General features: G+C 41.2%; 3 protein-coding genes across 4 annotated transcripts; 2 read left to right on the top strand and 1 right to left on the bottom strand.

Annotated features, from left to right (window-relative positions):
* Positions 1 to 4,447: 4,447 nt before the first annotated feature.
* Positions 4,448 to 16,415, top strand: LOC142384767 (rhombotin-1-like). 2 transcript variants are annotated; one of them, XM_075471072.1, is made up of 6 exons: positions 4,448 to 4,834; positions 5,042 to 5,118; positions 5,672 to 5,885; positions 8,800 to 8,925; positions 9,266 to 9,374; positions 15,774 to 16,415. In XM_075471072.1, exons 2-5 carry the CDS (start codon positions 5,097 to 5,099, stop codon positions 9,369 to 9,371), a joined length of 468 nt encoding a protein of 155 aa, XP_075327187.1. In that variant the 5' UTR covers positions 4,448 to 4,834; positions 5,042 to 5,096; the 3' UTR covers positions 9,372 to 9,374; positions 15,774 to 16,415. The 2 variants fall into 2 exon arrangements, with proteins under 2 accessions (XP_075327187.1, XP_075327186.1); XM_075471071.1 differs by having other exon boundaries at positions 4,448 to 5,118.
* Positions 16,416 to 18,205: 1,790 nt separating this feature from the next.
* ric3b (RIC3 acetylcholine receptor chaperone b) lies at positions 18,206 to 22,017 on the top strand. Its single transcript, XM_075470471.1, has 6 exons — positions 18,206 to 18,420; positions 19,147 to 19,373; positions 19,591 to 19,669; positions 20,223 to 20,316; positions 20,530 to 20,660; positions 20,944 to 22,017. Exons 1-6 carry the CDS (start codon positions 18,300 to 18,302, stop codon positions 21,411 to 21,413), a joined length of 1,122 nt encoding a protein of 373 aa, XP_075326586.1. The 5' UTR covers positions 18,206 to 18,299; the 3' UTR covers positions 21,414 to 22,017.
* A 90-nt stretch (positions 22,018 to 22,107) lies between these two features.
* psma1 (proteasome 20S subunit alpha 1) lies at positions 22,108 to 26,733 on the bottom strand. Its single transcript, XM_075470472.1, has 10 exons — positions 26,655 to 26,733; positions 25,722 to 25,766; positions 25,529 to 25,630; positions 25,015 to 25,118; positions 24,404 to 24,492; positions 24,087 to 24,157; positions 23,840 to 23,969; positions 23,515 to 23,594; positions 22,490 to 22,594; positions 22,108 to 22,375 (listed from the first exon to the last, which is right to left on the bottom strand). The coding sequence occupies exons 1-10, from the start codon at positions 26,655 to 26,657 to the stop codon at positions 22,310 to 22,312; spliced, it is 795 nt and encodes a 264-aa protein (XP_075326587.1). The 5' UTR covers positions 26,658 to 26,733; the 3' UTR covers positions 22,108 to 22,309.
* Positions 26,734 to 27,480: the final 747 nt, after the last annotated feature.

Raw genomic sequence — 27,480 nt, 5'->3', positions numbered from 1 at the left:
TAGTTGCCTCTTTTACAGCTGGCCACTTTATTGAAGATTCGCCATTTCAAGACTATGTCTTCTCCATTTTTAAAGAATTTAATTAGTTGTGGTTCTGTGGGATCACAGACCCTTAGAAGTGGCTTTACAATCTTCCGCAGACTGATGTATTTTCTATCACCACTGCCCTTTTCTCCTCTAAAATTTCTTTTGATTTTGACATGTGCTTCCAATGTGACCTTTAACACCAACTCCATGTTTCTGAAAATGAATAAGTGATTATTGGATAAAAGAAGGCTGCATTCTTATTTCACAAAAGCCCAGATGGTATTAAATATGCTCTCCGCTGAATGTGTACAATGATCATGTAAAACGATGTTGTTTTTCTCAGGCTGCCTTTAGTTTTATGATAGATTCCCTTTGATGAGTTGAAACAGCTTATCACAAAGTTTTAACCCTTTTTTTTTTACATTATTATGGTAGTAAGTAAGCTTCAGAATCCTTTTAAAAAACAACTATGTCTGATATGAAACAGCAGACTATTGTTAAAGCAAAACCCATGAAATAGATTACCACAACTCATGGTGTTTTGTGGTATAACCGCCTCTAAATTCAGCTATTACTGTATGAAATGCCTCCAAGTGAGGCGGCCTCTCATGGCATTATATCATACAAACAGCCCTTCTACAAAACATGCCTAAATTTGTCTCTGCCCTTTTCACACAGAAGACAGGACGGCAAGCTGCAGCAGATGGCCAAAGAGGCTTCCTGTTTCCTCAGACTGCTAATTAGAGCCCTAACCACAGCTCACCTTTACTGTCATCCATGTACTGCTTTTAGTGCCATTAGACTAATGGGATCTGAGCCTATGAATAGTCTGTAATGTTTAGTCTGGGCCAACCGCTGCATAGGAGTCAGTGTGTGTCAACCTAAAGGACAAAAGGGGTCTATTGCACTGCAAATCTATTTATCACCGCAGCTGAAGTAGGATGAGACTAAAACCATGATTGCCCACAGAAACTATTTAATTAGATGCATTAATAATTGAACTAATTAGCTCCCATGTGTCTCACAAATGAAGAGGGAACTCAGCGCTTCGCTTGCACCTCATCAGCTGATTAATTAGTCTGTTGATCGTTAGCTGTCTTGACGGCCTATATGCGATCAGATGAGAGGGCGGATAATGAGGAATAGTTGGTCGATGTTGCTGGTTAATTAGTGTGACCTGATCCAGGGGCCATGTTAGAACAGTTGTTTATGCCACAGCGTCTAATGAGGAAGATTTAGGGCCGGATGATCTATTAGGAAAGCAGGCTGCAGTGTTGTTTATGGATTGAGGTGAGTGCTAGCCTTGAAAAATCCCCTGAAAATCACTGTAATGTCCAAATAATCTATGAGCAGAAACTAATAATGTCACTGTGGCGTTCAATATTAACTTAAAGTAATGCCCTCGCTATGCCCTGTGGTATTTCTATTATTAAATCCTCAACACAGTGTCTTAGAATAGGTCTGGGACTCGACTTCCAAGGCTATATTCAGATTTCATCTATGATATTCATATGATTTTCTCATAATTCTACATTATGAAGGACATGGCTGGCTTTAACATGTCTACCAATAAGTATACAACTTTGAAAATAATAATAATATGTCCGTAAAATATAGTTACACTATTATAAATACCTTTATTTGATATGAACTCATACAAAATTCCTATAATGATCTGGTGCACAGTCTATCATCATGAGATGTTACAGTGACATACAGCTGCCCTCTTTTCTGTCCGTCCATCTTTCCTTCCTTCACTTATTCATTCATTCACTCATTCATTAATTACTGAAATAATATTCTGCACAATGGATAGTACAGCAGGTTTTTATAAAACGAGAACAAACTGGTGGTTTCCAACACAAATCATCATGATCTTTAGGTTACATTTCTGATTTCTAGCATATTCTATCCTGAGAGTTGGACCGAATAGTTTTTCCTCTAAATCCCTCATCTGGTTTCTTGTCAATAAATAAGTAGAGTCATAAGTTTAAATCCTGAAAATTTGCTTTTACCACCTGAAAACAATCTAATCGCCCTCCATGTTTACCTGGTGTTCTGGGATATAAAACTATGTATAAGGTAGTCAAAACGAGCTCCACCTCCAGCAGCTTCAACATCAACAACTATCCTACACACTGCTTTAGCATTGATATATTTAGTGCTGTAATATATAATGCTTTATAACAGGGACAATACCAGTAGGCCTGAAGATTTGGCTGCTGATATATACACATGTACTTTTATTCAAACTTCCACTCCAGCAATTATCAATCAACTACAAAACTCATCTGTGTGTCTCAAAATTGTACATTTAAATTTTTTTTGCATTGAAAAAAACTCTCATTGCTTCAAATGGCTTCGGTGTGACTCTACACCTTTGTCCTCTTTCTGTGAATAGGGATCTATATACATGTAAATCTTGCCTTGTCCACATTTCCATCAGCGGCAGCTCGTGCTTCGTCCCTCAGCGGGCACTTCAAGTTTGAACTTCAACTAGTTCAATGTTCATTCTTTACCTTTTGACATTTTAAACTTAGTTCACAGTCCCAAAATGAACTAGTTCACATTCAATTCTCATCTTTAAAAAAAAAAAATTTATGAGCTCTTTGTATTCTCCTCCTTACATGTAATGTAGTGTTACGGAGTGCTGAATTACTGGAAGGACTCAAAATCAAATTGTGATTTTAAAAATTGCCTAGTATACTTTTTATTGTTGTTGCACGCTGATAAACCACTTATGTCTCACAATTAACATCACACTGATGGTAACTTTGGGAGCGGGTGAAAAAGAAAAAGCAGTTTCAAAAACAAACTACCAACAGCTAAATGTCAAATGGCACGTAACAGAAACTAGGAAAACAGACCTGCAGTTTTTTAACAAAATCTGGTGTGTGGGGACCACTGTTCTATCATACTTAGTGGCAGTGCAAGACACAGATGAGAACAGAGTCTGTGCACAGCGCAGCTGTCTGCTCCAAGGCCAAAACAAACTCTTTTTTATTGCTTTACATCCTTCAGATTCAGCTTGATGGCGCCACTCTTTCTTTTACTAATTGAAAGCTTTCTTGTGAAACCTATTGTTTTAGTACGCCACTTTTTATCAGTTTCTGTCAGGCTGCCTGCTGTGGGAGTGTTGCTGCGTTCTACTACACGTATCTAACTAAACATGTCTGTAATTGTCCAAATAATAAAGTCGCATCAGTTATATATATGGTATATATGCCTGTGACTTGTGCAGAAATCCTCTGTGGCCTCCACCGGCGTACGTGCAGGCACAACTGAGTTGGCAAGAATGTTGTTTGACGCTTTCAGGAAGAGCTGCACTAACTTTATGTCTGTCAATTAAAAAACAGCCACGTTCAGTTCAAAATTGTTGGAAAATATCAATGCCACTCATGAACGTGCTGATTTTAATCCATTCATCTACTGTTTTAATACATTCATCTACAACACTAGTTACATTACAGGGATCTGTACAGAATGTGAAGGTATGTCCCACAGTGTTGCATTCTGGGACGGGAGTACATCTTCTAAGCACTGCTCTCCAGTTATATCTGCCTACTGCTATTGTTGCTTGGTTCGGCCAAATTCTGATCCCCCTTTCTTTTGGGCAACTTATCAAATTGATAAATTTAAGTAAACCAATCAGAATTCTTCCAAGTGCGTTCAGCAGTGTTTATCGCTATCCTGATAACAAAGATGTATTTTTTTTCACTGGCAGTGGACAGATATGTTTAGCATTTGGTTATGAGGAGTAGATATGGATGGAGATCTATTTTTGAGGCTGATCCTACAGTTTGTGTATAGAAACACTACTGAAGTTAGAATTCAGAGTCTGTGAAAACAAAAGACTCAGAGCAAACAATAACAACTTAACTTTACATTCTCTGTAACATGGAATCCTATAATACTATCATATTCTCACATGCCAGCAGTAGAACAGATTTTATATAGTTTCCATGTCCACTATTTTTATAATGTTCAAGGCCATCAATATACTTTTTGAATTCACCCAAACCATTTCTGTAATAAGCCTATCAACATCCTAAAAATATTCCAATGCAAACCTTAGTAGTAATCTCCCATTCTATATATTATTCATCTCATCTTCCAGCAGCCGTGGCATATGACTCTAATGGTTTAATCACCTGTATTGTTATAGCATTTCTATAAGTAGTAGCAAGTAAGTAGGAAACCAATAATTACTTTCTGATGCGTGTCAGATGCTTGTTGTGTTCTTTAGTTCTGTTATACTGCATATCCTTGCCCACAGCTAGTCTATTATCACATTACCAGAAAAATAAGGGATGAACACCTGGCATACACACAGGAGCACACGCTCTCGCGCATGTGCACGCAAAGGGCTCTGCATCTGTCGTGCTGAAAAGCCACGGCTTTGACTACAGGGCGCCCTGGAGATAATTGGTGTCCTTGGAGTTGAATAAGCTCATTCTAAAACACCTCAGGCCCGGGCTGTCCCGGTGTGTGACTCTGTATTGAATAATTGATTCCAAGAGGGAGGGGCGGTTCCTATCAGATCTGAGCATAATGACTTTATATAATTAGCACGCAGCGCTGAAAAAAACCCGTTTGACTGTGGGAGTTTTTTCTTTTTCTTTTTTCATTGGAATAAGTGGGGAGAGGGAGAGGGAGGGAGCTGTGTGGCGGCTCGGTGTGTGCAGAAGGGCTCATTTGAGGGGAAAAGCCGCAGCCCGTGCAGATAGAGACATACTTATGCACTGACATCAGCCAGGATAGAGCACAAGGCACTCCTGATTTGAGGACATCTCCACTACCGGGCAAGGTGAGACTCGGAGACGCTGTTTTCATCCACCCGCGGGCTGTTTTTCCTCACGAGACACGGAAAGCGGCTGTTTTTCTTGGCTTTCTCGGGGGACAATGAGAGGCAGAGCCGAAGTTTGAGCGACTTCAGACCGCTTACAGTCATTAGGCTCTGCGTCGAGGCTGTCTGTGTCTGTCATCGCTCTTCTTGGTGTTATCTTGCGCGCAGGAGAAGAAGGACTGGTGTTTCTCCTGTTTTTGGGCTGTAGTTTCTTTCCTGAAGGATGGTGCTGGACAAGGAGGAGAGTAAGTGTGGTGCATTTATACCTTTGGACTAATATGGTCTGTACATTTAAGCTTTAGTAAGTACAACAAAATGCTTGATACAGCTGTTCTATTACTGCTGAGGTCTATTTTTCCTTCAGTGTTGAGTGGGCTATTTGTTTATACTATCAAAGAGATGCCAAACCAGTATTTCTTTTTGCACTTCAGCGAGGATGTGCTGGACCCTATTGTATTCATCATTCATTAAGTTTATGTGGTATATAATTGAATTTTTTTTTATTATGTCTCATAATATTGGCAAAGAATGAGAACAATTAAACCAGTCAAGTTTGAAAAGATTAATTGCAATAGAGTACCCAATAAAGTGGCCATAGAGTGTGTGTAGATATTTGATTGCTCTACTATAAAAGAAGGGAGTAGGAAAGACAAGGGACTAAGACTTGTGTTCCACTTTAGCAGAAAAAAAATACTTTTGCGTGTGCTGTACCCTGTAATTGAAAATGAACAGTGACAAATCCCTTGATAAATGTACAACTTTGTCATTCTGTTTACCTGTTGTCCTATTTCCTCCCAGGTGTGTCTCTTGTGTCCCTCCAGTCCAGAGAGAAGCCGAGAGGCTGTGCCGGCTGTAATGGAAAAATCAGGGACCGCTTCATGCTGCAGGCATTAGACAGGTTCTGGCATGAGGACTGTCTAAAGTGTGCCTGCTGTGACTGCCGCCTGGGCCGGGTGGGCTCCACCCTCTACACCCGGGCCAACCTCATCCTCTGCCGCAGAGACTACCTGAGGTACAGCTTCAGTGAATGTAGTGGTAAAGCAAGTGTTTATAAAGTACTTACTGCATCATGCACCTCCAACGTAAATAGTTCCAGATATAATCGCCCTCATAGAAATGAAGTGAAGAATTAGCATTGACAATTGGCTGATTAACTCAGACTCCTCCTTTAAAGAATGAAGGTCCAAACAGGTTTTAACCTTGTTTAGATGTGCTTTTTAAGACCGTTTTAATTCATCATATTGCAACTCAGCACTGAGGCCTTACCAGCAGTTGTCACATTTCTCTTATATTTGAAGCGGGGGGGGGGGGTTCTTGCAGGGTTGACTTATTCTTGAGTCAGACAGCAACATTATTATTATTTTCTCCGAAACATTAACTAGCTTGGGGGTTTAAAGGTTTAAGAAATCTGACAACAAATGCAACAGTCAGCAGTTAGCTTACACAGTTTGGAGGAATGAATGCGGTAAGAGAACAGGCAGGCTGCTGACCTTTTAGTATGTTTTGAGTCATTGTTGAAGAAATATAGAGCGAAGCCAGAACAGTGCCATTTGTGGTTGATGAATTCCAGGCTTGCCCTTGTTTCTGAGCCTTTTGTCAACTTTCAAATCAATTTGACATGTTTTTTTAAACAAAACAGCAATATGAAATAAATGAAAGATGAAGTTCCCATAGACTAACTGCAGTCACAGCAACGACATCCTCTTAAAGATGTGACAAAATGTTCAACATTCCACAAAATACGCCTCTTAGGTTTTTTGCCGATGGAATACGAAACAGGAGACAACAGTTGTTAGCATAGCGTGAAATAAAGAAACAGCCACCCAGGGTTTCAGTGGAGAACTAGAAAGTTCCTAGAGCCATTTGCTTAGTGTCTGCTACACGTTAAATGGCAGCTTTTCCCTTCTACACTAAAAAGTATCAGTATTTTTCCACCTTAGGGCAGCACCTGGCTAGCTGTGTCCCTCTGATGTTGGTTGTTTATGCCAAGCTAAGCTAACCAGATCTATCTATCTATCTATCTATCTATCTATCTATCTATCTATCTATCTATCTATCTATCTATCTATCTATCTATCTATCTATCTGATTTATTTTTCAAATGTACTTGGACTATAAACAGGTTCCCACTGTAACACCTGTATGAATCTTGATGACAGCCCTTAAAGACTAAAGTAAGCTGGGCACCAACGACTCCTCTGAGAGTTACACCCCAAATTTCCTTGTCTAAAATAACGACGTCTGGTGTCAGGTCAGCAGGAGAACTCCTGATTTCCCAGCCACATTGCTGAACTCATGTGTTAGTCTCATGTACAATCCAGCTGGATTTGGTTGGAGCTAAGTCGCTCATTAGCCGCGCTGCACTTAAGAGACCAAAACCCCTTTTGACAGTTAAATTGGCTAGATTGCCTCCTGTTTTCCTCATCATTGCAAGGGTGCAGACCAAAAGCCTTTGAAGAGCAGGATTAAAACCATGTGATTTCTTTTAATTGGACCATTAGTGGAGAATTAGCATTGAGCTTCGTAGCCTCGTTAAGGAGAAGGAAAAAAACCCCACCAGGTGCCTGTGAAGGACTCAGGCTCGTTAGATCAGAACATTCTGTTAATAAGGACTCGCTTTTGTTCCCGCGTTAGTCACTCGTTTGATGACGTTTTTCATTTGTTGTCCAGAATAGTGAGATACAAATTCTTAGTGCTTTCCTCTCTCACTCCACGGATGTAGTTTTTTCAGAACATTTCCTCCCAAACCCCCTTTTTCTATTTGGCCTCTAATGGAATATGGAAATCAGCCATGGCCACTTATCTTCATGTGTGTCAGGCTCTTAGGGAGCTATTTGTTCATTCTGGTTGAGGTGAATGAGAGGTGAGGCCATCTGCAGCTGGCCAGAACAGCGTATTTCAAACAGCAGAGTTGGTTCTCAGGTAGTTAAATAGTTGGTTTCACAAAAGTATAATAAATTCACTCTGAGCCATCCCAAAGCAAATGACATTTACTTCCAAAGTGTAACATAATTTTATCACTCCATCAGCGACTGGTATAGTGATCCAAGTCACATCTTATTCGTGGAAGCCTTTAGATTTGATATTTTGAGCTGTAAAAGTTTTTTAGCAGAAGTGCCACAGCTTTGATCACAATGGAAACGAGGCTATAACCATGGCTTCACACAGTGTCTAGATTAGGCACAACGCTTTTAAAAGATGGGAGCAAACTCACTGTACTCAGTAATTCCAGGTCAACTGTCAATGAGTAAAACCAGACATAAGTTAAGTGTTGATACTACAATATAGCAAACAAAATTTCAAGTGGTTATAAGGTCTAAATGCTTATTAATGAATCATTAATAAGCAGAATTGTTGATAAGATATTAGAATATCTGTACATATTGTATTGTTTGATGATACAATTCCACTATAAGCTATGTGGATTTGGGAGTTAATTTGTATTATAGTACTGAAACAATGAATCATTCCTGCTCCTAGCTTCAGAGCATTTCCAGCTTTTTATTATCGTCTGCAGTTCTAGAATTTAGAAAGTGGAAAAGAAACTCAGTGGTTATATTGCAGCCATAGTTTAATGACCTGACTGCAGTCCTTATTATAGGAAGCTCATCCCTTTAATTTTGAGTTGATCTTTCCATTTTTACTCTTGGCTTCATGTATAGATGCTCAGATGTGATCTCTGCTTCAGCAGTCATCAGTAATCTGCAATAAATAAAGTGCAGGTCGCCACTACAAAAACAGTAAATGATCATTTGGAAATTGGCCACGAGCAACATCTGTGATGCTCGCTGAGACCCGTGGGGGACTTTTCAGGCATATCCTCCTTTTATTTCAGCGTGTTTTTTTCCTCTGCAGCTCCTGGCCGAAACATATCCATGTGTGCATCCAGATCACAGGCCTGGTTTCTACCTTCTCTCCCTCTGCAGGCTTTTTGGGGTGACGGGGAACTGTGCAGCCTGCAGTAAGCTGATCCCTGCCTTTGAGATGGTGATGAGAGCCAGAGACAATGTCTACCATTTAGACTGCTTTGCCTGTCAGCTCTGTCGCCAGAGGTAAGATTAGGGGAGCAATTAGCTAGGGAGATCAAATTCGGTTGACTTATCTGGGAGGTGTACTGGTGAGCTCACTGGTCATTATGAGCATATTAGAATTGCATTGTAATCAGGACATGATGAAATCCATACAGTGTGAAAGCTTAAGAGGTTAAACACTTTGTATATCACTCGGATAGTCAATCAGGCCACCGTCATGCAAGATTAATTTTCTGATTATCATAGCAGTTGATGTATGCTATATGAAAATATGTCTGAAGTGCTCCTTTGGGACCTCATGATTTACTGCAGGTCCATCAAAAACCAAGACCCAGTTTCATATTTTTATTTCTCTCTGCAGATTTTGCGTGGGAGACAAGTTTTTCCTCAAGAACAACATGATCCTGTGCCAGCTGGACTATGAAGGAGGCCATCTTAATGGCAGCACTGAGATGCAGCCTCAGTAAGAGGTAATATTCTGATGACAATGAATTACAGTCCCAGACAGCTGCACTGACAGTTTGAACTAAACCATGCACAGAGATATCTGGACGGTACACTTGCAGGCTCATCCCAAATAGGACCATATGTAGACATGAGACTTCATACCAGAGGCTGGAGACATTACAGTTTGAATTTGATAGCAGCAAACAGGGACATGTTTAGCCTACCACTGTGTTACATCCCGCTTCTCTGTTTGTGAACTCTAGAAACCTCCTGTTCTAATTTTGAAAGGAAAATGTTCCCATTTCTGCTTGATATGGGATTTAAGCGTCAGTTCAGGGCGTGCTATGTCATGTTTTTCATTTCATAATGCACCAAATCGGTGGCAAGTCCTGACATCAGGCAGGGTAGTTTAACACCCACTCTTCTCACTGAAGAGCAATATCGTGGGTTGGCATAGTCCTGCTGAAAAAAAAAGAAGCTCACTGTGAAAAAAATGCTGACTGACTGGCAGCATATGTGTCTCTAAAATCATCATTCAGCATTAGTGATGCCTTCACAGGTGTAAAGTTATCCATGCTTAGCCATAGATGCTGGCTACTAGCTAAATAGATATCTAGCTACTGGCTAGATACTACTGAAAAGCTAATTCTGGCTTTATGCTCGCTGAAGCAAACCTTTAATCTGGCCAGTGATAAGCTCTGGTAACTATCAGGTTACTGGTGTTAAATAAGAAGGTGACCACTCACCTTTATAAATCAGATCTGTTGAAGAAACCAACTGGAATAGCAAGTGCCTTGGCCTCGCATAAGCAAGGCAAAGCTAACAAACGTCTGGTTGAACCCGAAAAGTTAGCTGATGTTTGAAGCTCTTTAAAAACCAACAGCCCTATTATTCAAGAGTGTGCATGTGTTGTACCAGCCTTTATGGCAAATGCATTTAAACAGCGTAGAGCGAGAAGGAATTAGTGCTAAATGTTGATGTTAGCATGCTCTGTGCTGTTTAAGGCATTTGCCACAAATGTCTTAATACAGGCACTCTAAATATGGGGGCAGCAGCTTGACCACAGTACATTTTCGTTAGCTAGCTGAAGCGTGCTAGTTGTCGAAGCTGTAGCAACTCCAGTGTTTTGCTATATTACACACATTAGCATCGAGCTAGGTGGAATGGGTTGTCACTTTCTCATTTCCCACAACAGATTTATAATTCACCAAAAGCTTTCTGCTCCAGCAACTGAAGCTTTCCAGCTGTTGTGAAAAAAACACGGCCGGAGCAGCGAGGCTACAGAGGGACTCACCTCTTGTGACCGAGAGCGGGACAGAGAGAAAGGACATTAAAAAACAAGAAACTTCTTAAAGGACATGCATGCTCGCGCTTGGTGTCACCAGGATAAATGGCTTGAACCAAAACTAACTTTTTAATTACTTTAGGGAGGAAAAATGCCCTATTTGGGGCCAGATTTATCAAGCAACTGCCTGAAAAATTAAGACTGTGAACCCATGCCCTCTGATGTTTTTGATTGGGTGCTTTTAATCAAGTGAAAAGAGGGAGCCTTTAAAAGTTCATAATCAGACAAAGTTATTCCTGTTACACACCTATAAACTGTTAATAACAAGACTGAGCTTTTTACCCTCAATTGTAAGACAATCAGAACTCCAAACTGGAAAACTCGAAATTAAACTAACAATGAAATGAAATGTGCATCTTCATCTTCACCATGCGTTTTGCTTCTTCCTCTTTAATGCTAAGAGCAAAGCCATCTTGTTTGCTAAAGCTTTCCTGGAATTGTCACTGGACTCAAGCATATAGAACGTTAGGGGGTGCTACAAATAACAAAAGAAGTCCATGAAAGATGAAAATAAATGAGAAAAAGAACGAGGAAGTATAAAGATAAATTACAGGGGCTGGTGTTTAAGTTATGTGTGTGTGTCTTACACGAGGACCAATTGATTGACTGGCGAAGCGTGAACATAGGAGTCACAGAGACTGTCAGATCAAGGTCTTGACTCGATGATGAATAAGAGTTGTTGCTCAACTTAATGTTACAGTTTAAGGCAATGAAAGCTTAAGGTGCCTCAAAGACAAATTGATTAGTAGTATGAGTTAACACATCGTGCAGGTTTAAAAAAAAAAAAAAACTGATAATGTCTAACTGCTACCTAGCATGCTAAAGCTAATGAACAAAAAAACATTGCAAAGGGACTTGTATGTCAACATAAATAAGCCTCTATTTACAGAAACTTTGCTCATGTCAAAGTTTTTTTTACAATGAATCAAACTACCATGGGAAAGGGATTCTCATGCTAACCTCAACAACAGCAGACAGATTTTAGTTTTTCGGGAAAACGTTCTAATAACCCAGTTGGTACATAAAACACATGGTATCTTACACTGAATTCCAGCAGACACAAGTTTGCATAACTTTTTGAAATGCGACAGCGGATGCCACATCAGACAATAGCCTGCAGGTTTCTAACAAACCAGAAGATGTTTACATTTCTAAATGTCAGACAAATCATCCCATAAGAGCAGAGTAAAAAGCTTAAACTTGCTTCACTCTTGATGGGCGTTTACAGTGGTCGTTTGTGCAACAAAGACCACAGAATCCACAAATATGAAGGTTTCAGGGTCTTCCACGGTTCAGAGACATTCCTGAAAGCCAACAGCAGCCCAACGTGTCATTTTAAACCTAAATAAAGAACTCCAATTCATAAAAAGTACTGAACTTAGCCCTTCATAAATGACAGTTTTATGATTTTTTTCCTCTTTTTTGATGCAAGGGCTTCCAGAGTTCATTGCGAAATGACGTCAGTATCTAAAGATCGTGTTCCTTTTTAAGAAAAACAAAACAAACTAACCTTGAAGTATTTAAGAGCTCTGGAGGATTTAGTCAGCTCTTTTGTTAAATGGTGTGGAAATCTTGGTATCTTGAATAATGAGAAGACAAATGTTTTGCTTGGAGTGCTTGAAAATAGGAGTCTGCTTTAGATGCCAGCACAGCAGAGTTTGTTGGAATGACTATAGTTATGGATTTTCTTTTGCCTCCAAAAGTTGTAACTTTTTAGTCTCTCAACATCTCTGTCAGTGTTGCATTTTTGCACAGATTAATTTCAACTCTTGGTGGAGACTTTAAATAAATATCAGCATCAGGCAGCTGCATATTTTGGGTCCAATCCCATTTCACCCCTTGGCCCTACCCCTTACCCCTACCCCTCCGTTTTGCGCGTTCACGTGTAGGCGTAGGGGTGTCCCAAATCACGTTAAGGCAGAGGAGTAGGGGTAAGGGGGAGGGCTGAAACGGAGTGGTTCGGCCAGGCAGACTCCGTTCGAAGGGGTATAATATATTTCCCAGAGTACAACGCGCATCAACATCATATGAACGACTGGAACGGATATTGGTATGAAGAGATTTATTATACAAGGGATAACAAAAAAATTGGGGTACATTCTCAAACAAAACAATAACATCTTAACAGATCATTTTATGTTTTGGTCCAATCAGCAATAATTTGTAGGATGACCCGTCTGATGGAAAGAAAAACATGGAAAGATCAGGCTTTCATCCTCCCAAACCAACACATTGATAGCACACACAATGCAGTGCATTTATTTATGTCATCAAATCTGAACCTGGTACAAAGAAAACCGCTTCAAAAACGCATGAGCTGCATGTTTATCCCAAACGGAACGAGGCGAGTAACAAAGGCTAAACGTTAGCTTATGCTTTCAGCTAGGTTAGCCAGGTTAGGATATCACACGATATCACAAATGTACAGTTAGAAGCACTTTCAAACACACACACACATTATCATATTCACACGCCGGCTCTGGAAGCTACCAGCTGCTCACTCACACGCGTTATTTGCATTAATTTCTCATTCTACATACCGTAAGAAGATCCAGCAACGCTCCCAGATGTCGAAGACGCCTTCGCCTGATGGCACTCCGTCGATTCGACGCAGATATTTCTAAAAATATACGAATAGCCCAGGAGAGTGCGAAAACCACAGCAGCAGGCATGTTTGTTTATTTCTGGCTAAAGCTGTCGCTTTTGGGTACGTAACAACTGACGCCGTGGACTTGACGTACGTGAGTGTGAAGGGCTGTCCCAATTCATAGGGGTTACGTTTCAAGCCCTACGCCTTACAGCTACGTTTGAAGGGGCGAGGGGTAGGGGTAGAAAAATAGAAATGGGATTAGGCCTTAGTGTGTTTTTCTGGTGTCCTCACGAATCCATAATTGGTTAGAACGAAATCATTACTAACTGATTACTATCATTAGCAGTGGTTATTAATGAATTACTGAAGTCATGTCAGTTGAATAACGATAGTTTTTTAGCTTCAGACATAGACTTTGAGTTAAATTGTTTTGCTGTTGACTTGCAAAAATTAATTTGTGCCAGAAAAGTCTGAATTCACTGGCAGAGCCATGTGCCCGGTGTCCAGACAACAGGTACACTATACAGTTTAGTCCATTGTAACAGAGAGAAATAGCGAGTTAGTGAGCTGCTCAACTTCCTTGGTCTTAAGCATCCATTCTGTCCGTCTCAACCCACTGATAAAACTCGCCACAGTAGCCCTGTTTATCCGTATGGTAAACGCCATGGGCCCAGGCCCACAGGGAGCCCCAATCAAGCCTTTGAAGTGACAGTAAAAATACCGTTGGCCCTGGCACGCACTTGTTTGCCTGCTTTTGCCTTTTTTTTAAGTATAAACATGGCTAAGGTGTACACATGATGAGTAAAGTATATTATCTTATAAAAATTGTACAACAATGCACACAGTGTGGAAAAACAAAGGGATTTAGGAGATCTTTGAAAAATAATGAGTTCATTCATCTAAGACATTATAACAGCTTGTAAATGCAGTTTTCTTTCACATAAACATCTGTTCTTATGTGGAAACAATGGTGCTTTAATGTCTGGCTTTCGGACTCGAACACATTATTTCCGAGAGATGTGAGCTAATGGATGTAAATGACAGACCTGGACCCAACAGCCCAATTGTGGAGGGACTATTTTCAGTGTGGATTAATGCACATTTGTTGCTCTTGTGATTTTTATTTTATTCTCTGTCAAACAGCCGCGGCTATTCAAAGACAACACGGGAAGCCGGACAGCCTCTCCCATTCTCTGGCGAAATTGCTACATCTTCAATGTTAAATTGACGATAAAACAGTTATTCACAAAACACAAGATATGCCCAATACTGCATTTACTTTCATAACTACAACATGTTGTCCTGTAGCTTAATGAAGTGATTTGTTCTGAAATCGCCGCTGTTCACTGAGGAAATCATGTTATGAAGCCGCCACTAACAGCCAGGCTTCCGAGCCGGGGACTGCCCGGCTTCAGGAGGGCGAGTCAAGTTTTTTTCTACAATTCTAGGTCATCATTGGCTAAATCGAGAGATCTTGTGGCAGCCGAATTTTTAAGCGGGGAGAAGCACGCTGGAACTCCAGTCCCAAAGCGGATACGAAAGAGACTGGTTGTCTGTGAAAGTGCTGTCGGAGTTTCACTCATTTCCCATTGTTTCTTATAGTATAGCTCAGGGGTCCCCAACCTTTTCAGCACCAAGGACCGGTTTGGTTCTGCAATTTGTTCCCGCGGCCCGGTCGGGGGGGGGGGGGGGGGGGGGGGGAGATACTTTTTTTTTTTTTTTTTTTTTTGTACTTTACGTTCAACAGACATTACATTTAGCAGATGCTTTTACAAATTAGGATATGATGACAGACAGACAGTCATCATTGAAAAAAATAAACGTGCACAATCGGCCTCCTATAATGCAATCTATGCAGTTTCCAAGTATAGAATCTAGCGAGTGAAATGAAAGAATTCCCGATTTCCATGTCTTTTTAAGAAAAAAAAAAAAAAAAAAAAAAAAATTTTTTTTTTTTCCCCCCCCAATCTCACGGCCCGTCTCGCAGACCGGTACCGGTCCGCGACCCGGTGGTTGGGGACCCCTGGTATAGCTTATAGTTTAAAGGTGCACTGTGTAATACTTTTAGTTGTTTCTTTCCAGAATTCATGCTGCCCATTCACAAATGTTACCTTTTTTAAGAATACTTACCACCACCATCAAACTCTAAGTATTCATTATGACAGGGAAAAATGCTCCACAGATTCTGATCCAGCCACAGATCCAGCCATTTACAGGCCTTAGATTCGATCATACTTGATTTTGGCCTTGCTGTGTGAATTTTCAAAGTCTATACCTTCTTTCTGTGTATTTGCTGGGCATACTTGTCATACTAGACACAGCTATGTTATAACTAATTCTTTTTAACTTTGCTATCTTCTGCTTTGGGATGGCACTACAACCCTGAACGCGTAATATGGGCTTCCCCTGTTTTAAAAGTCAGCAGCGGCCACTGCTGTCAAATATCCACTTGGAGATGTTTCATATTTTTCTTCTCTCTCCCTGCAGATCAGGAGATGAACCACTGTGAGCCAGCTGGACCATGAAACTCACAGCTCAGTCCTCATCAGCTTCTTGCTTCAGACTTAACTCTGTAGGGTGGGAAAAAAAAAAACTCTTTGGACACCTTTGCTGCAGCCCATGTTTGAACTCTTTGCTACAGAGCTGCGTGGAATACGGACTCGATATCAACCAGGAAGAGAAAAGAGAGAAAGGACTGAAGAAACCATCAGGACGATGTTTTCCTCAGCACTTAATGTGGACTGTGAAGAGAAACAGAGCAAGCTAGCGCTGTTTGCAAATGATTTGTCACAAATGTGAAACACTCGATGGATGGAGTGAAGCCAATAAACATAGAATCAACCAATTGTGTCCATTGAAGAAGAGCTCAAAGTGCCCTGTGATTGTCAGAGTGTTCTGGCAGTCACTGAAGTGTTTTTGAACTTCACCCCACCCAGCTATCTTTCAGAAAGCCTCAAAACAAAACAAAAAACCACATTTGCAAATGTTGCTTGGCTCAGTTGAGCAATTCACGTGGAGGAAAAGTTTGACACGCTTTCAGCCTCTTGACCCAGAAGACTTCGAGCCCTCTGTCATCATATTCCTACTTTACTGTTTTTTCTTCACTAATTAAACTGGATTTTAATTACACTTTGTGTGTCTGTTATTTATATACTTACACAGCCATGACTACAAATGACTGACAAGTTATTTAACCCTAACTGAAGCATTGAGTAGCTTCTGGTTCCTGAAACAACGAGGTGCGAAGACACGTCTCGCATATGTGGAAAAGATGTTTCTCTGTTCCAGAAGGTTCAGATTACTGAGATTGCTGAAACTACTAGAATCGGGTTTAGAACTGTTCAACACGCTATTAAAATCTGGAAGGATTGTGATGAACCATCACCCTAAAGGAGGAAGAAATATGGCTGGAAGAAAAACTTGAATGTTTGTGATCTCACTGAATGACAGAATAGAGTTTTTCTTCCTTGGTGTTGTGGTCATATTCCAAGATGACAATGTCAGGATAAATCAGGCTCAAACTGGGAAAAGTGGTTAAGGGAGGACGAGACATAATTTTCCACACATGGATTGGCACCACAGAGACCAGAGTCTAATCCAATAGAGAATCATTTGCATGTTTAGGGATGTGACGGAGTTCATGCAGTTGTCTGACTTTCCTATCATCACCAATAATAGATATTGGCAAAAAGAAAACGATAGAAATGAATGTTATGACACTGCAAAACCTTGTTGAAATGATGCCACGGTGAAAGCAGCTGCTGCAGGCGGTCCATTAAAATATCACCGTGTCACTTTCTTTGGTTTGTTTTTTGACCAGGCCATGTATGAAATATGAAAGAAACCAGCTGTCAGCACCTTGTCAAGCATTTCCACCTTGGAACTGGAGTGCACCAATAACAAGCTCTGAATCAAAGATTCAAACTGCCAGGGCTCTGTCATGCATAATCAACCGCAGAAAACAGCCCCATCGGCTTGTAAAGTTTAATCTAATTAAGTTAGAGGCAGTCTACAAAGAAATTTAAAAAAAAATAAAATAAACATTTAAAGAGGCAATCAATGAACAGGTGAGCTTTTAGGGGCTTAATAAATACAAGTGTGCGTCAAGGGCTTTAATGTGTCAATGCTGCCCTCACCCCTACTGCTGCCCCCATGTGGCCAAATAAAATTAGGGTCATCAGAAAAACACTTAGGTTGCAGAGAATGATCAACAGCCAAGTGAATTGTTATTTGTTAAAAAAGATTCAAATCACAAAGTTAGGTTAACTTACAGGTGCATTTTGAGGAAGAGTGCATTTGATAAAATAAGCATAGCTCCCTTCCTGCATGTGAAACAGAAAGCACTAATTCTGCATTCTCATTTTGGTTTAACTCAGAAAGGAAACTGCTGATCCTTCTCGGAGAACATGCCGCTGTTCCAGAGGTCACAATCTGAGCTTGATTAGACTTCATAAAACTTTGTTACAAATGGCAGATGACGGGCGGCGTGTGAGCTGAAGACAGTCTTCAGAAGAGTTGACATAAGGTTTTTAGGATTCCTGTGCAGAGAGAGATGCTGCAGTGCTGACAGAGGTCCTCCTTTAAAGGGCTCAATAACACAAATAAGGATAAAGCAGTGGTGAAATAACGGTAACATTATGGTGTCTGTGAAGTAGAAAAAGGATATAGTTGATACATAACTCATTAGGACTATTACATATCTCAACTCATATGTAAATTAAAAAAAAAGTGTGCTGAGGATATAAAGCAAATATATCTCTGAATATTATAATTCAGTTTTCAACTTGTGTATGATTAAATGTTCATGGGAAATATCTATTGACTTTACACTTCCGACCTGTTCAAAGACGGATCTTTGGCGTCACCCAGCGGTGAAACGTTGTAATTACCGCTCTTGTGCACTTCCGCTTCTCCAGTCAACAAGGAAGTACAACCAAAACCCGTCTCTTCTATTTTCTCATTGTTAATTGTATCGTAGTTTTCTGGCAGGAGGATAACGGTTCACTTTTCGGTATGGCGATGTCAACGTTTCAAAAGATGACTCTCGCGACGTGTCTCGTGTTGTGCGTCGCGCTGCTGCTCCCCAAGATGCTGTTATCCAGGGGGAGGAGGGATGCTGCCGAGCGGCCGGAGGGTGCGTCGCCATTCACGGTTATTCTTTAACGTTCATTTTCAGCTCATTTGGTAGCTTTCTACTCTTCAAATAGTAGCCCTAAATAATCTTATTTTAAAAGTTTTACATGGTGTTTATATGTGATCATCTTAAACCACAATATGTATTGGACATCATTGATGTGTCCTTGTAGTTATACTTTCCTCCCTGACGCGGGCGCCAAAAACACCTTTCAAAACATTCCTAATTTTTTCCCATCTATACTGGCTCCGACCATTAAAAAAAAAAGATAATGTTCACTTGGTAAGTCTTATTATGAAGCAAATAAGTTCACATAATGTCAAAAATATATTATGTTATGCAACATATGCAATTTCTTTCAAAATAATACCATTTAAAAATAGTGTATATTTTTCATTGCTCTTTTTAAACATCCATTTATGGAGAGCAGATGAAAACTAGCACTGCCTGAATGAAATAACCTGATAAACAGAACTATTAGAAACACTGCTCAACAACTGTAACGTAAATAAACAGCTCCACAAACTGCAATAAACTGTAGCCTCCAATATTGATATAAATTTGAATGACAAAAACAGATGATATCTTTGTTCAGTCCAAAAAACTAATTTTATAACATTTTTAATGACACAAAAACAGTGAAAAGTAGCAACATACGGGAGAACGTTTCACATATTTATGTTTTCATTGGTGCACCCTCTTCAGCCATTTTCACCCTCTCTGCAGGTTCACATAATTTCCCACCAATGATGCACCGTAACGTGGCCCCAGAGGGCCGAGGCCAGAGGGCAGCAGGCTCTGGCTTCTCCAGGGCCCATAACCCTGAGGGCGTAGCCAGAGGTAAGGGAGCAGGAACAGGGGCGGGAACCGGAGGCAAATCCAACCTGGCAGGGCATATCATTCCGGTGTACGGCTTCGGCATCTTACTCTACATCCTCTACATACTGTTTAAGGTACAATGCTGCCCGCTTCATGCACATCTACAGCGAATGGATTTCAGAGGTTCTTCCATGGCATTTCCATGAAAATTTGAACCAAGCAAATGATTTTGTCTAAAAATGAGGACGGCCTATAAAAGCACTTTGTCAAAGTAGCCCATTGTCTCTTGCAGACACTTTGCTGTGGGACTGTGGGACTTACGGTTTAATCCCGTTGTTATCCCCCTGTTAGATCACATCCAAGGGGAGCAACAAGCCCGCAGAAGGAAGGTTTCCCCCAGTTCGGTCAGAGAACACGAAGAGAAAGATCAGTAAGTTTCAACAATGAATAGTTAGCTAGCTTTTGGAAATGTATGCATCTGTCACATGGATGTAAAGTAATTCTACAAAGACACATTTCAATATCAAATGTTAAGTGCTGTATTATTGTCACCATAATGTGTGCAAATATAAGGTGTAGAATGCAGATCAAATCCACTTTTTTTAGGTTTAATTCTTGACTTTGCTGGGCTCAGAAGGAAGTCAGAACATCTGCACCGAGGGAGCATTTCCCATCAATGAATAAGCGCGCTGTGTGTGTCATATCTGCATTAATGAGTCACATCCCATCTCTCCACATCTGACATGCACGTTCATCTTGTGGTGCATTAACGTAATGAGAATAAAACGAGTGTTGGTCATTTTGCTGCATATTGATTCCGATAAAGCATCATACAGCGTGATGCATGGCAGGCAGTGGGGGAAAGAAACAAAACAACTGCTCATTTTCCAAATGATCCCAAATGCCTACATGGTTTTCCAATATTGTCTGCTTTGTTTAAACTCGCGGCTCTTGCTCGCCCCCCCTCCCTCTTGGCCCTCCAGCTGACTTCGAGCTGGCCCAGCTGCAGGAGAAGCTGAGGGAGACGGAGCTGGTGATGGAGAATATCGTTTCCAATGTCCACCACAGTCCTGACAGGTGGGCGTGCGTCTTTTACTAAGAAGGTTTGATGGTCAGCCTCCTGTTTGTCACTTTAAATACACTCACGTGCTAGCTTCGTTGAGATAAAAGCCATCATTTCTTAAATCTTTTTTTTGGGGACGAAATTTGGAGCAGATTAGAAAAGAAAGGAAGGCTTGAAATCATAAACTTCCGGAATGAAATATGTACGGTTGTCTGTGTGCTCTGCAGGGCAAAGGGGGTGACAGCAGACCAGGAGGAGAGTCTCCTGCAGCAGCTGACGGAGATAACTCGGGTGATGCAGGAGGGCCAGCTGGTCGAGGGGATCCCTCCAGAGAAGAGGACACAGGAAGACTGGGATGGTATGAGCAAACTGTGCAGAGACCTTTGGAGGGGCAGGTGCTCTAAGTCAAAAGGGGGCACATGGAGCACGAATTTGAAACACTCCTTTTGTTTTTGTTTTAACGTCCTCTCCATACGAGGCGTCTCTGCAGAATGAAATATGATTGATAAACTATAATCTAATGCACATAAAACACATACGATACTTTTTTCAAGACATATACTGTATAACTACGAATTTGCTCCATAACCCTAACCCATAAAAAAATATATATTTCCTCCATTTCTCTAAACCCGCTGCAGATTATCCTGAAGAACCTCAACCGCAATGGGAACATTCCCACTGCCGCTGTCAGCACAGTCCGAAGGAAGGGGCTGAGGCAGAGAGGACGGAAGGAGACAAGGACTGCCAGGCAGAAAACCTCCCCGAGGACATGAGAGGTGGAGGGGAGGCCGAGGGAGCCGGGGATCTGAGCGCGGACGCTGGGAGAGAACCCGCTTTTACCGCAGAGAGAGACGAGGACATGACGCCGCAGAGTGATGCGGGAGGAAGAGCGAAGGAGCAAGAGGAGGGAGGAAGTCCCGTTGATTTGGGCGTTCCGGAGGAGGACCTGGACGGAGTCCTGAAGGAGCTGGAGCTCACGCTGAAGGCGACGTCCATGATGGAGCACGAGAAGATCGAAGACCTCACCCAGGCGGCCGAGACGGAAACGTCCTGCAGCTCGGTCAGACGGAGGAGCAAGAGGAGGAAGGCGAAGAAAGCCACACGCTGACTCCAAAATGAAACGGACACATGCCCCTACGGGGGCAGAGATTCTGTTTTTAGGTCCGCTCTCATTAGTCGGGCAGTAGCATGAAAGTTGGTGATGGCATGAAGATGAATCTCTAGCCTTGTTTCTTTATTTGAAGTGAATAAGAGAGGAAAAGTGTGTACAAGAAAGGTTTGTAGACCGCTTACATCAGCTGTGTTCATCAGCTTAAAAGTATTAAGTCTTAAAGTAGCATTTAAAAAACAATAAAAGCTCTCTACTGAATAACATAATCCCATCATGTTGAAATTTGAAAGGTTATTGATGTAATTTATGACCTGAAATGCTTCCAGATGTAGAAATATTCTCTGAAGGTGAACAGCCCTGCACTGAAGCCAGTCGACCTGCTACGTTTGAAACAACCTGATAAATGAGAGAACATCTAACTTAAACACAACAATAAGTTAGAGCTTGTTCTCAAATGCACGAACACAGAAGACTGAATGAGACCAAAATGTGCAGTTTGAAGCCGGGACTGCAGATAATATTCTTATTTTGATGGGTTGTAAGAAAACTCTTGAAGATGCAAAGGAATGATTGAAATGCTGTGAATAAATTCAATACAATTTTCCGGGTCTTCTGGGTACATTACTTGCGGCTTAAAGTTGGATGCGGTGTTTCCCTAAATATTCACACAGAAAGTAAAGATGAGCAGAGGAACAATTCAAAAAAAGATTGTTTATTACTCGTATAATGGTTTACTTTACCCATACAAAAGCAACATCAAATGGGCCGGTGTTAGCGGAGACTATTTTAGATGAACAGTTTAGCGAGTGGCACGTCACAACAACCCTCCTCTGTTGGTTTGCACTAAGTGTCAGGTTGGTCTGGACTCGACAGGAAACGGATCACCGGTCAGCTCAGTGCTCCATTGGCTCAACAGGTGCATCTGCCGCAGCAGCAGGCTCATCTGCAGGCTGGGCCACCTGTGGGGCACAAAACATTTCAAACTGAAACCAGTGTAGTAGCAAAGACTCGGAAAAGATTTGTTTTCTGTACTTAAACAGCCTAAACTGGATGTTTTTGAGTCGCTGCTGCACCTTTCTCTGTGGCCTCTCCTCCAGACCCTCCAGGAAGGAAGCAACGTCGTCGTCGTCATAAATGGTGAACTCCATTTCCTTTCCCACAATGCCGATGGAAACATTCTGAAAGGATGAGACGTGTGGTTAAGAGACAACCAGTAAACACAGATTACTCATGCAACCCACAGCAACCCGTTTGTTTTAATTGAATGTTTTAGAATGGTCCTGAAAGGTGTGGCTGCAGTTTAGATAATAGCCGCTTTCGGACAGACAGTTCTAAGAAAGTAGTTATCAGAACCACCCTCCTCGAATTTCGTTCTGATAACTATCCTTCCCCAGCGGAACTGTTTCAGTCTGCATTCGCACATGAGTCGGGACCTGATAGGGACTGATGCGCCGCGCGCAGCCGTCTGCTTCAGTGACGTGTTAGCCGTTTAGCGCTACATTCAAACACAAAACAAAACGGTAAAAGTAAGGAGAGTAGAAAAAACACCACCAAGGAGCAAATATGGAGAGCGGGGAGGCCACTGTGTTTATGGTCTGCATGATGGTGATATTAATCATGGACAATCACATCAGGCGTCTAATATCGAGGCTGGAAGAGCTCACAGAGAGAGTCAGGAGACAATACTTTTTTATTTCATGAAGGAAGAAAGGAGAGCAGAGCGCTGCAGACAAATGAGACCAGTGTAAGTTGACTTATTAAACACCCGCCGGTTGTGTCTGTGTCATATGAGGAGACATTTCAGCCGTGATAGAATTACATGGGGCGTAGCTACCGACCACCACACACCTCCCTTAGATTAGTTCTATAGAACCATGAAAAGACCCGACCTCGGAGAAGGAGCTAAATAGTTATAGGAACTGAGGGAGAAAGCCCCGAGTTGCTGTATGTCCGAACACGGGAGAAAACGGCCCCGCGGATTAAAAGGTTATTAGAACTGCCAAAGGTTCCTACAGTCCGAAAGCGGCTAATGATGAAGACAGAGATAACTGATCTGTTGTGCAGGAGGGTGCCGCATGAGGCCAGAGAGCAGGGGTACCTTGGTGGTGAGGTCCTGCTCAGAGGGGAGAGTTTCTCTGAGAGCACGGAGGCCATGCTGGACCAGTTCATTCAGGTTACCTGACAACAAAACACACTTATAGGTGAATCGATAACAGATTTGCTAAATGAGAAAAAGACATGAAAACCTTAAACCTAATTCAGCTAATAAAACTGTAAAGACTTCACACATCTCGAAAAAAAACTGAACCGTAAATCTGAATGACAAAGTCGGAGTAACACGGATGTTCTTTCTTTGCATTTGGCAGGAAGTGGGAGGGGAATGTGTGTGTGAGCGAAGCCGAGAAATACAAAGAGAATCTTACAGTCGAGGAACTTTTCCATGCACCTCTCCAGGTAGGTGCGTGCAGACTGGGAGCGCGCTCCGATGGACATGGCTTTGCAGTCAAAGTAGTTCGCCGATGGACAGGTCTGGAAGATGTGAGGTCCCATATCCTGTGTGCCGCACAGATAAACACCAGCTATGGGGACTTTCTTCAATTCTTTATCTAAAGTTTATATCAAGTGTGTACAAACCAAGTGGAATATTACACACACTGCATATAAACTTACATCATAGCCAGCAATGAGGAGCCCAACACCATAGGGCCTCCGTCCATACCTCTGCGTTGGGATTTGGGTTTCTGCAGTTTCAGTCAAGATCACTGTTCACAGCCAATATTCGAATTTTTAAAAACATCCAGTGAGAAAACCGTTTGATCTCTTTCCCAGAGGAGAGCAGGAAATACATCATGCATCTGTGGCAAGGCACAATTTTCAGTGAATTTAAACCCAGCTGCTGTCAACTTCTCACACCGTCTATGGCAGCCTTAACTAAGAAAGGATATATATATTTTTTTAAGTAAAAACCTAGAAAGTAAAGAGGATACTGCTGCCAACAAGAGAGACGAGACGTGAAGTGGGAAGGGGTCTGTCGAAGACAAATCTTGAGTCCAAGCACTCCTGACGCATGAAGTTACTGCAGGAGAGAAGGCACAAGCGTAAAGGCATTTTCAGGCACAGAAGCCTTAACATTGCAGCGTCCTGTCATCTAATCATAGGCCACTTTTACGTCGTTTATCCTCGTGGCTTCATTCAGAAACACAGCGACCGTGAGACCGGACAGTGCTTCACTTTACTGCCAGGTCTTTGCCGTCTGCTGTGTGACAGGAGCCGAGTACCAACCATGAAGGAGGAAAGTTTAGCTAACATTTACACTTCCTCTTACAAGAAGATCAAATACCAAACTAACCTTCAACTATCTGTGTGTGTGTTAATCGGTTGATGTAACTATATACAGTTCAGACTTGTCCTGTGTTCCAAGTGATAATGTTACGGCCAAGCGAGGGAGTGCTCATGACTTTCATGCGAAAGTGACCAGAAGGCCTGTTCAGACATGAAACAGACGTGTGTGAAATGGGGGATTTTGAAGAAAACTAAATGCATATTTTAGTAAGCAGCTTTAATGAACACGTAGCCCGCCAAAGTAGCAGTAACCTACCAGAGCAGCCTGGCATCAGCAGTCAGTCCAGCGATGGAGATGCCAACGTGGTTGTCGACATGAAGGATCTTCTTCTGGTGAGCAGCCAGCTCAGACTGGGCTCTCTGCAGAGCAACAAAACACAATGCATTAGAGTTCACATCAACACTTTGTCACACGCTTCCTTGACCGTGTTATAGTTGTAAAGTCACATTCAAGGACACTGAGGGACAGTTTTCTCCAGAGGTTGGATGTTTTTTTTTTTTCAAAACTACCGAGATGACACTTGATGTCAGGAGGGACTGTTGCTTTAATATTAATGAGAGTTTAGAGTAATCTGACACTCACAGGCACACCACTAATCCTGGAGAGTTTTAGACAAAGTTGAATTATCATACAGAAAATGGATGAAAGGGTCACATTGCTAAATTTGGAGTGAATATGTTCTAAACAAGCCACGAGCAACTATCACTTTTATGTCAATGCCCCAACGCAGAAATTAAAAGCAACAAAACCTAATGCAGAACGACGGTACCTTTAGTGCAACCAGGACTGCGTGGGATCTGGATTTCAGTCCGACCGTAGCAGATCCTTGTTTTACCGCCTCCATCGCATATTCGATCTGATGAATACGGCCCTGTTCGTGTATCAAAACAAAAATACATTCAAACACATTGTGCGATGCCAGTGTTCAGTGAAAACACGAGCAGAGGCAAACAGCAGCTTACCTGTGGGCTCCACACCGTCACATCGTTGTCATACTGATTGCGAAACTACGGATAAAAACAACACATCATTGGAAACGCATATCGGAAGAAATATTAGAATTATCCCGCAATGAACTAAAGCCAAACTTACATAATTGTCTTGCATTATCACCCGCTTGCTCACTACAATTTTCTTAAGTACCCCTGACTACAAACAGCCCTGTGTGCAGCAGGGACTTTTACAAACACAGGTTTTAAATTACATTTAAATAATTGATCAAACCTACATTTGTGTTCAGCCTCCTAGGAGCGACAATCCAGCAAACGATGAAAACATCACAACTAACTAAAGCCGCCGTTCTAAATTGCTAATTAGGTCTTACACCTGCCCCGGTAAAATACCAACAGTACGAAGATTCCTGGACTCACCATAGAGACTGTAATTATATTTGCTGCCCAGGAAAGTAAGTCTGTCGCAAAAAGCCGGAGAACTTTACGAAAACGAAAGTAAAGGCATGAAACTTCCAATGCTGGTGTCAGCGATGCTAACTCAGCCCAGTGTGGCTAACTTCAGCTAGATATTAGCATTAGCCATTTACCTAACCATTTACCCTGCTTAGTTATAAAAGCAAATCCCTAAACTTTATTACATTACAGGTAGATAAATATTTTTTCAATGCGACAGAGATAGATAAAGACAAGCAACGCAGAAGGTTTTATGTGAGTTTGGTACCATTCTGAAGCTAATACTACTAGCGGTTAAAGCTGTTTTGCTTACTCACAGTGCAGCCAAAACTGAGCTAGCTAACGTTAGCTTAGTGTGACTAAATGGACCATATACTCTGGTTTTCCTAATAAATCATAAAAAAAACTGGAAGTGATATTTTCCTTATTTCTGGGCATAATGTATATTGTTAAGTCGACCAGTACACAATAAATATCATTCAAACTTACCATCCCTGCTTTAAAAAGTATCTCGTCTCCTCCGCCTGCGCTGATACTCGAACTCGATTTAATTTCCTGGACGTGACGTCAGGGGAGAGCAGCAGAGCCCCGATTCCCAATCAGCGATTGACCGAGTTAACATATTTATTCCTTTTTTTTCAGTCTATGAGATTTAATAAATAATAACTATCAAACTATGTCATTTATCATGAAAAGGAAAATTCAAATTAAATTATACCATAATCAATTTTAGAAGCGACTGTATAGTTGAACATCTGATTAAATCTAAAACATTATCTAACAACACATAGACATTTTAAAGCAAATATCAGATGGGAGTATTAATTTAATTGAGTTAAAGTACCAATAATGCAATGTAAAAATAGCAGTCTACAACAGTTTGAACTCCTTCAAATACTATAAAATCTAAATGTTCATAAGTATTTCCTTCAAAACACAGACGAGTGGAAATATGAAATAGCAGAAAATTTATATAGTCAAGTAAAGTACTGCGCAAATAATGTTTTAAAGTGGTCTTGAGCAATAGTTTCTTTCTGAAATCTTTCAAAGGTTTTCTTTGGACATTAGCTGATTTTCCACTTATTTTTAGTTCAGCCCTTGTACCTGACCATTTTCAGAGAAATGTGTGTTGTTTGTTAAGTCAGTTAAATTTGACCTGTGAATCATTGAAGCAAAAAAAGGCACATAACTCAAGGAATGAACAAATGTCCACTTAGCCAAGAACCAATTCTTCAAATCATATTTTTAGGCTCTTTATAACTTGCAGGCTGTCGCGACTCGCAAATTTGTTTTAATTTCTTCAAGTGCATCTATG

Source organism: Odontesthes bonariensis, chromosome 7 (assembly GCF_027942865.1).
Source record: "Odontesthes bonariensis isolate fOdoBon6 chromosome 7, fOdoBon6.hap1, whole genome shotgun sequence".
Lineage (NCBI taxonomy): Eukaryota > Metazoa > Chordata > Actinopteri > Atheriniformes > Atherinopsidae > Odontesthes > Odontesthes bonariensis.
The sequence above is the reverse complement of the archived record's forward strand: the minus strand, read 5'-3'. Positions and strand labels throughout refer to the sequence as shown.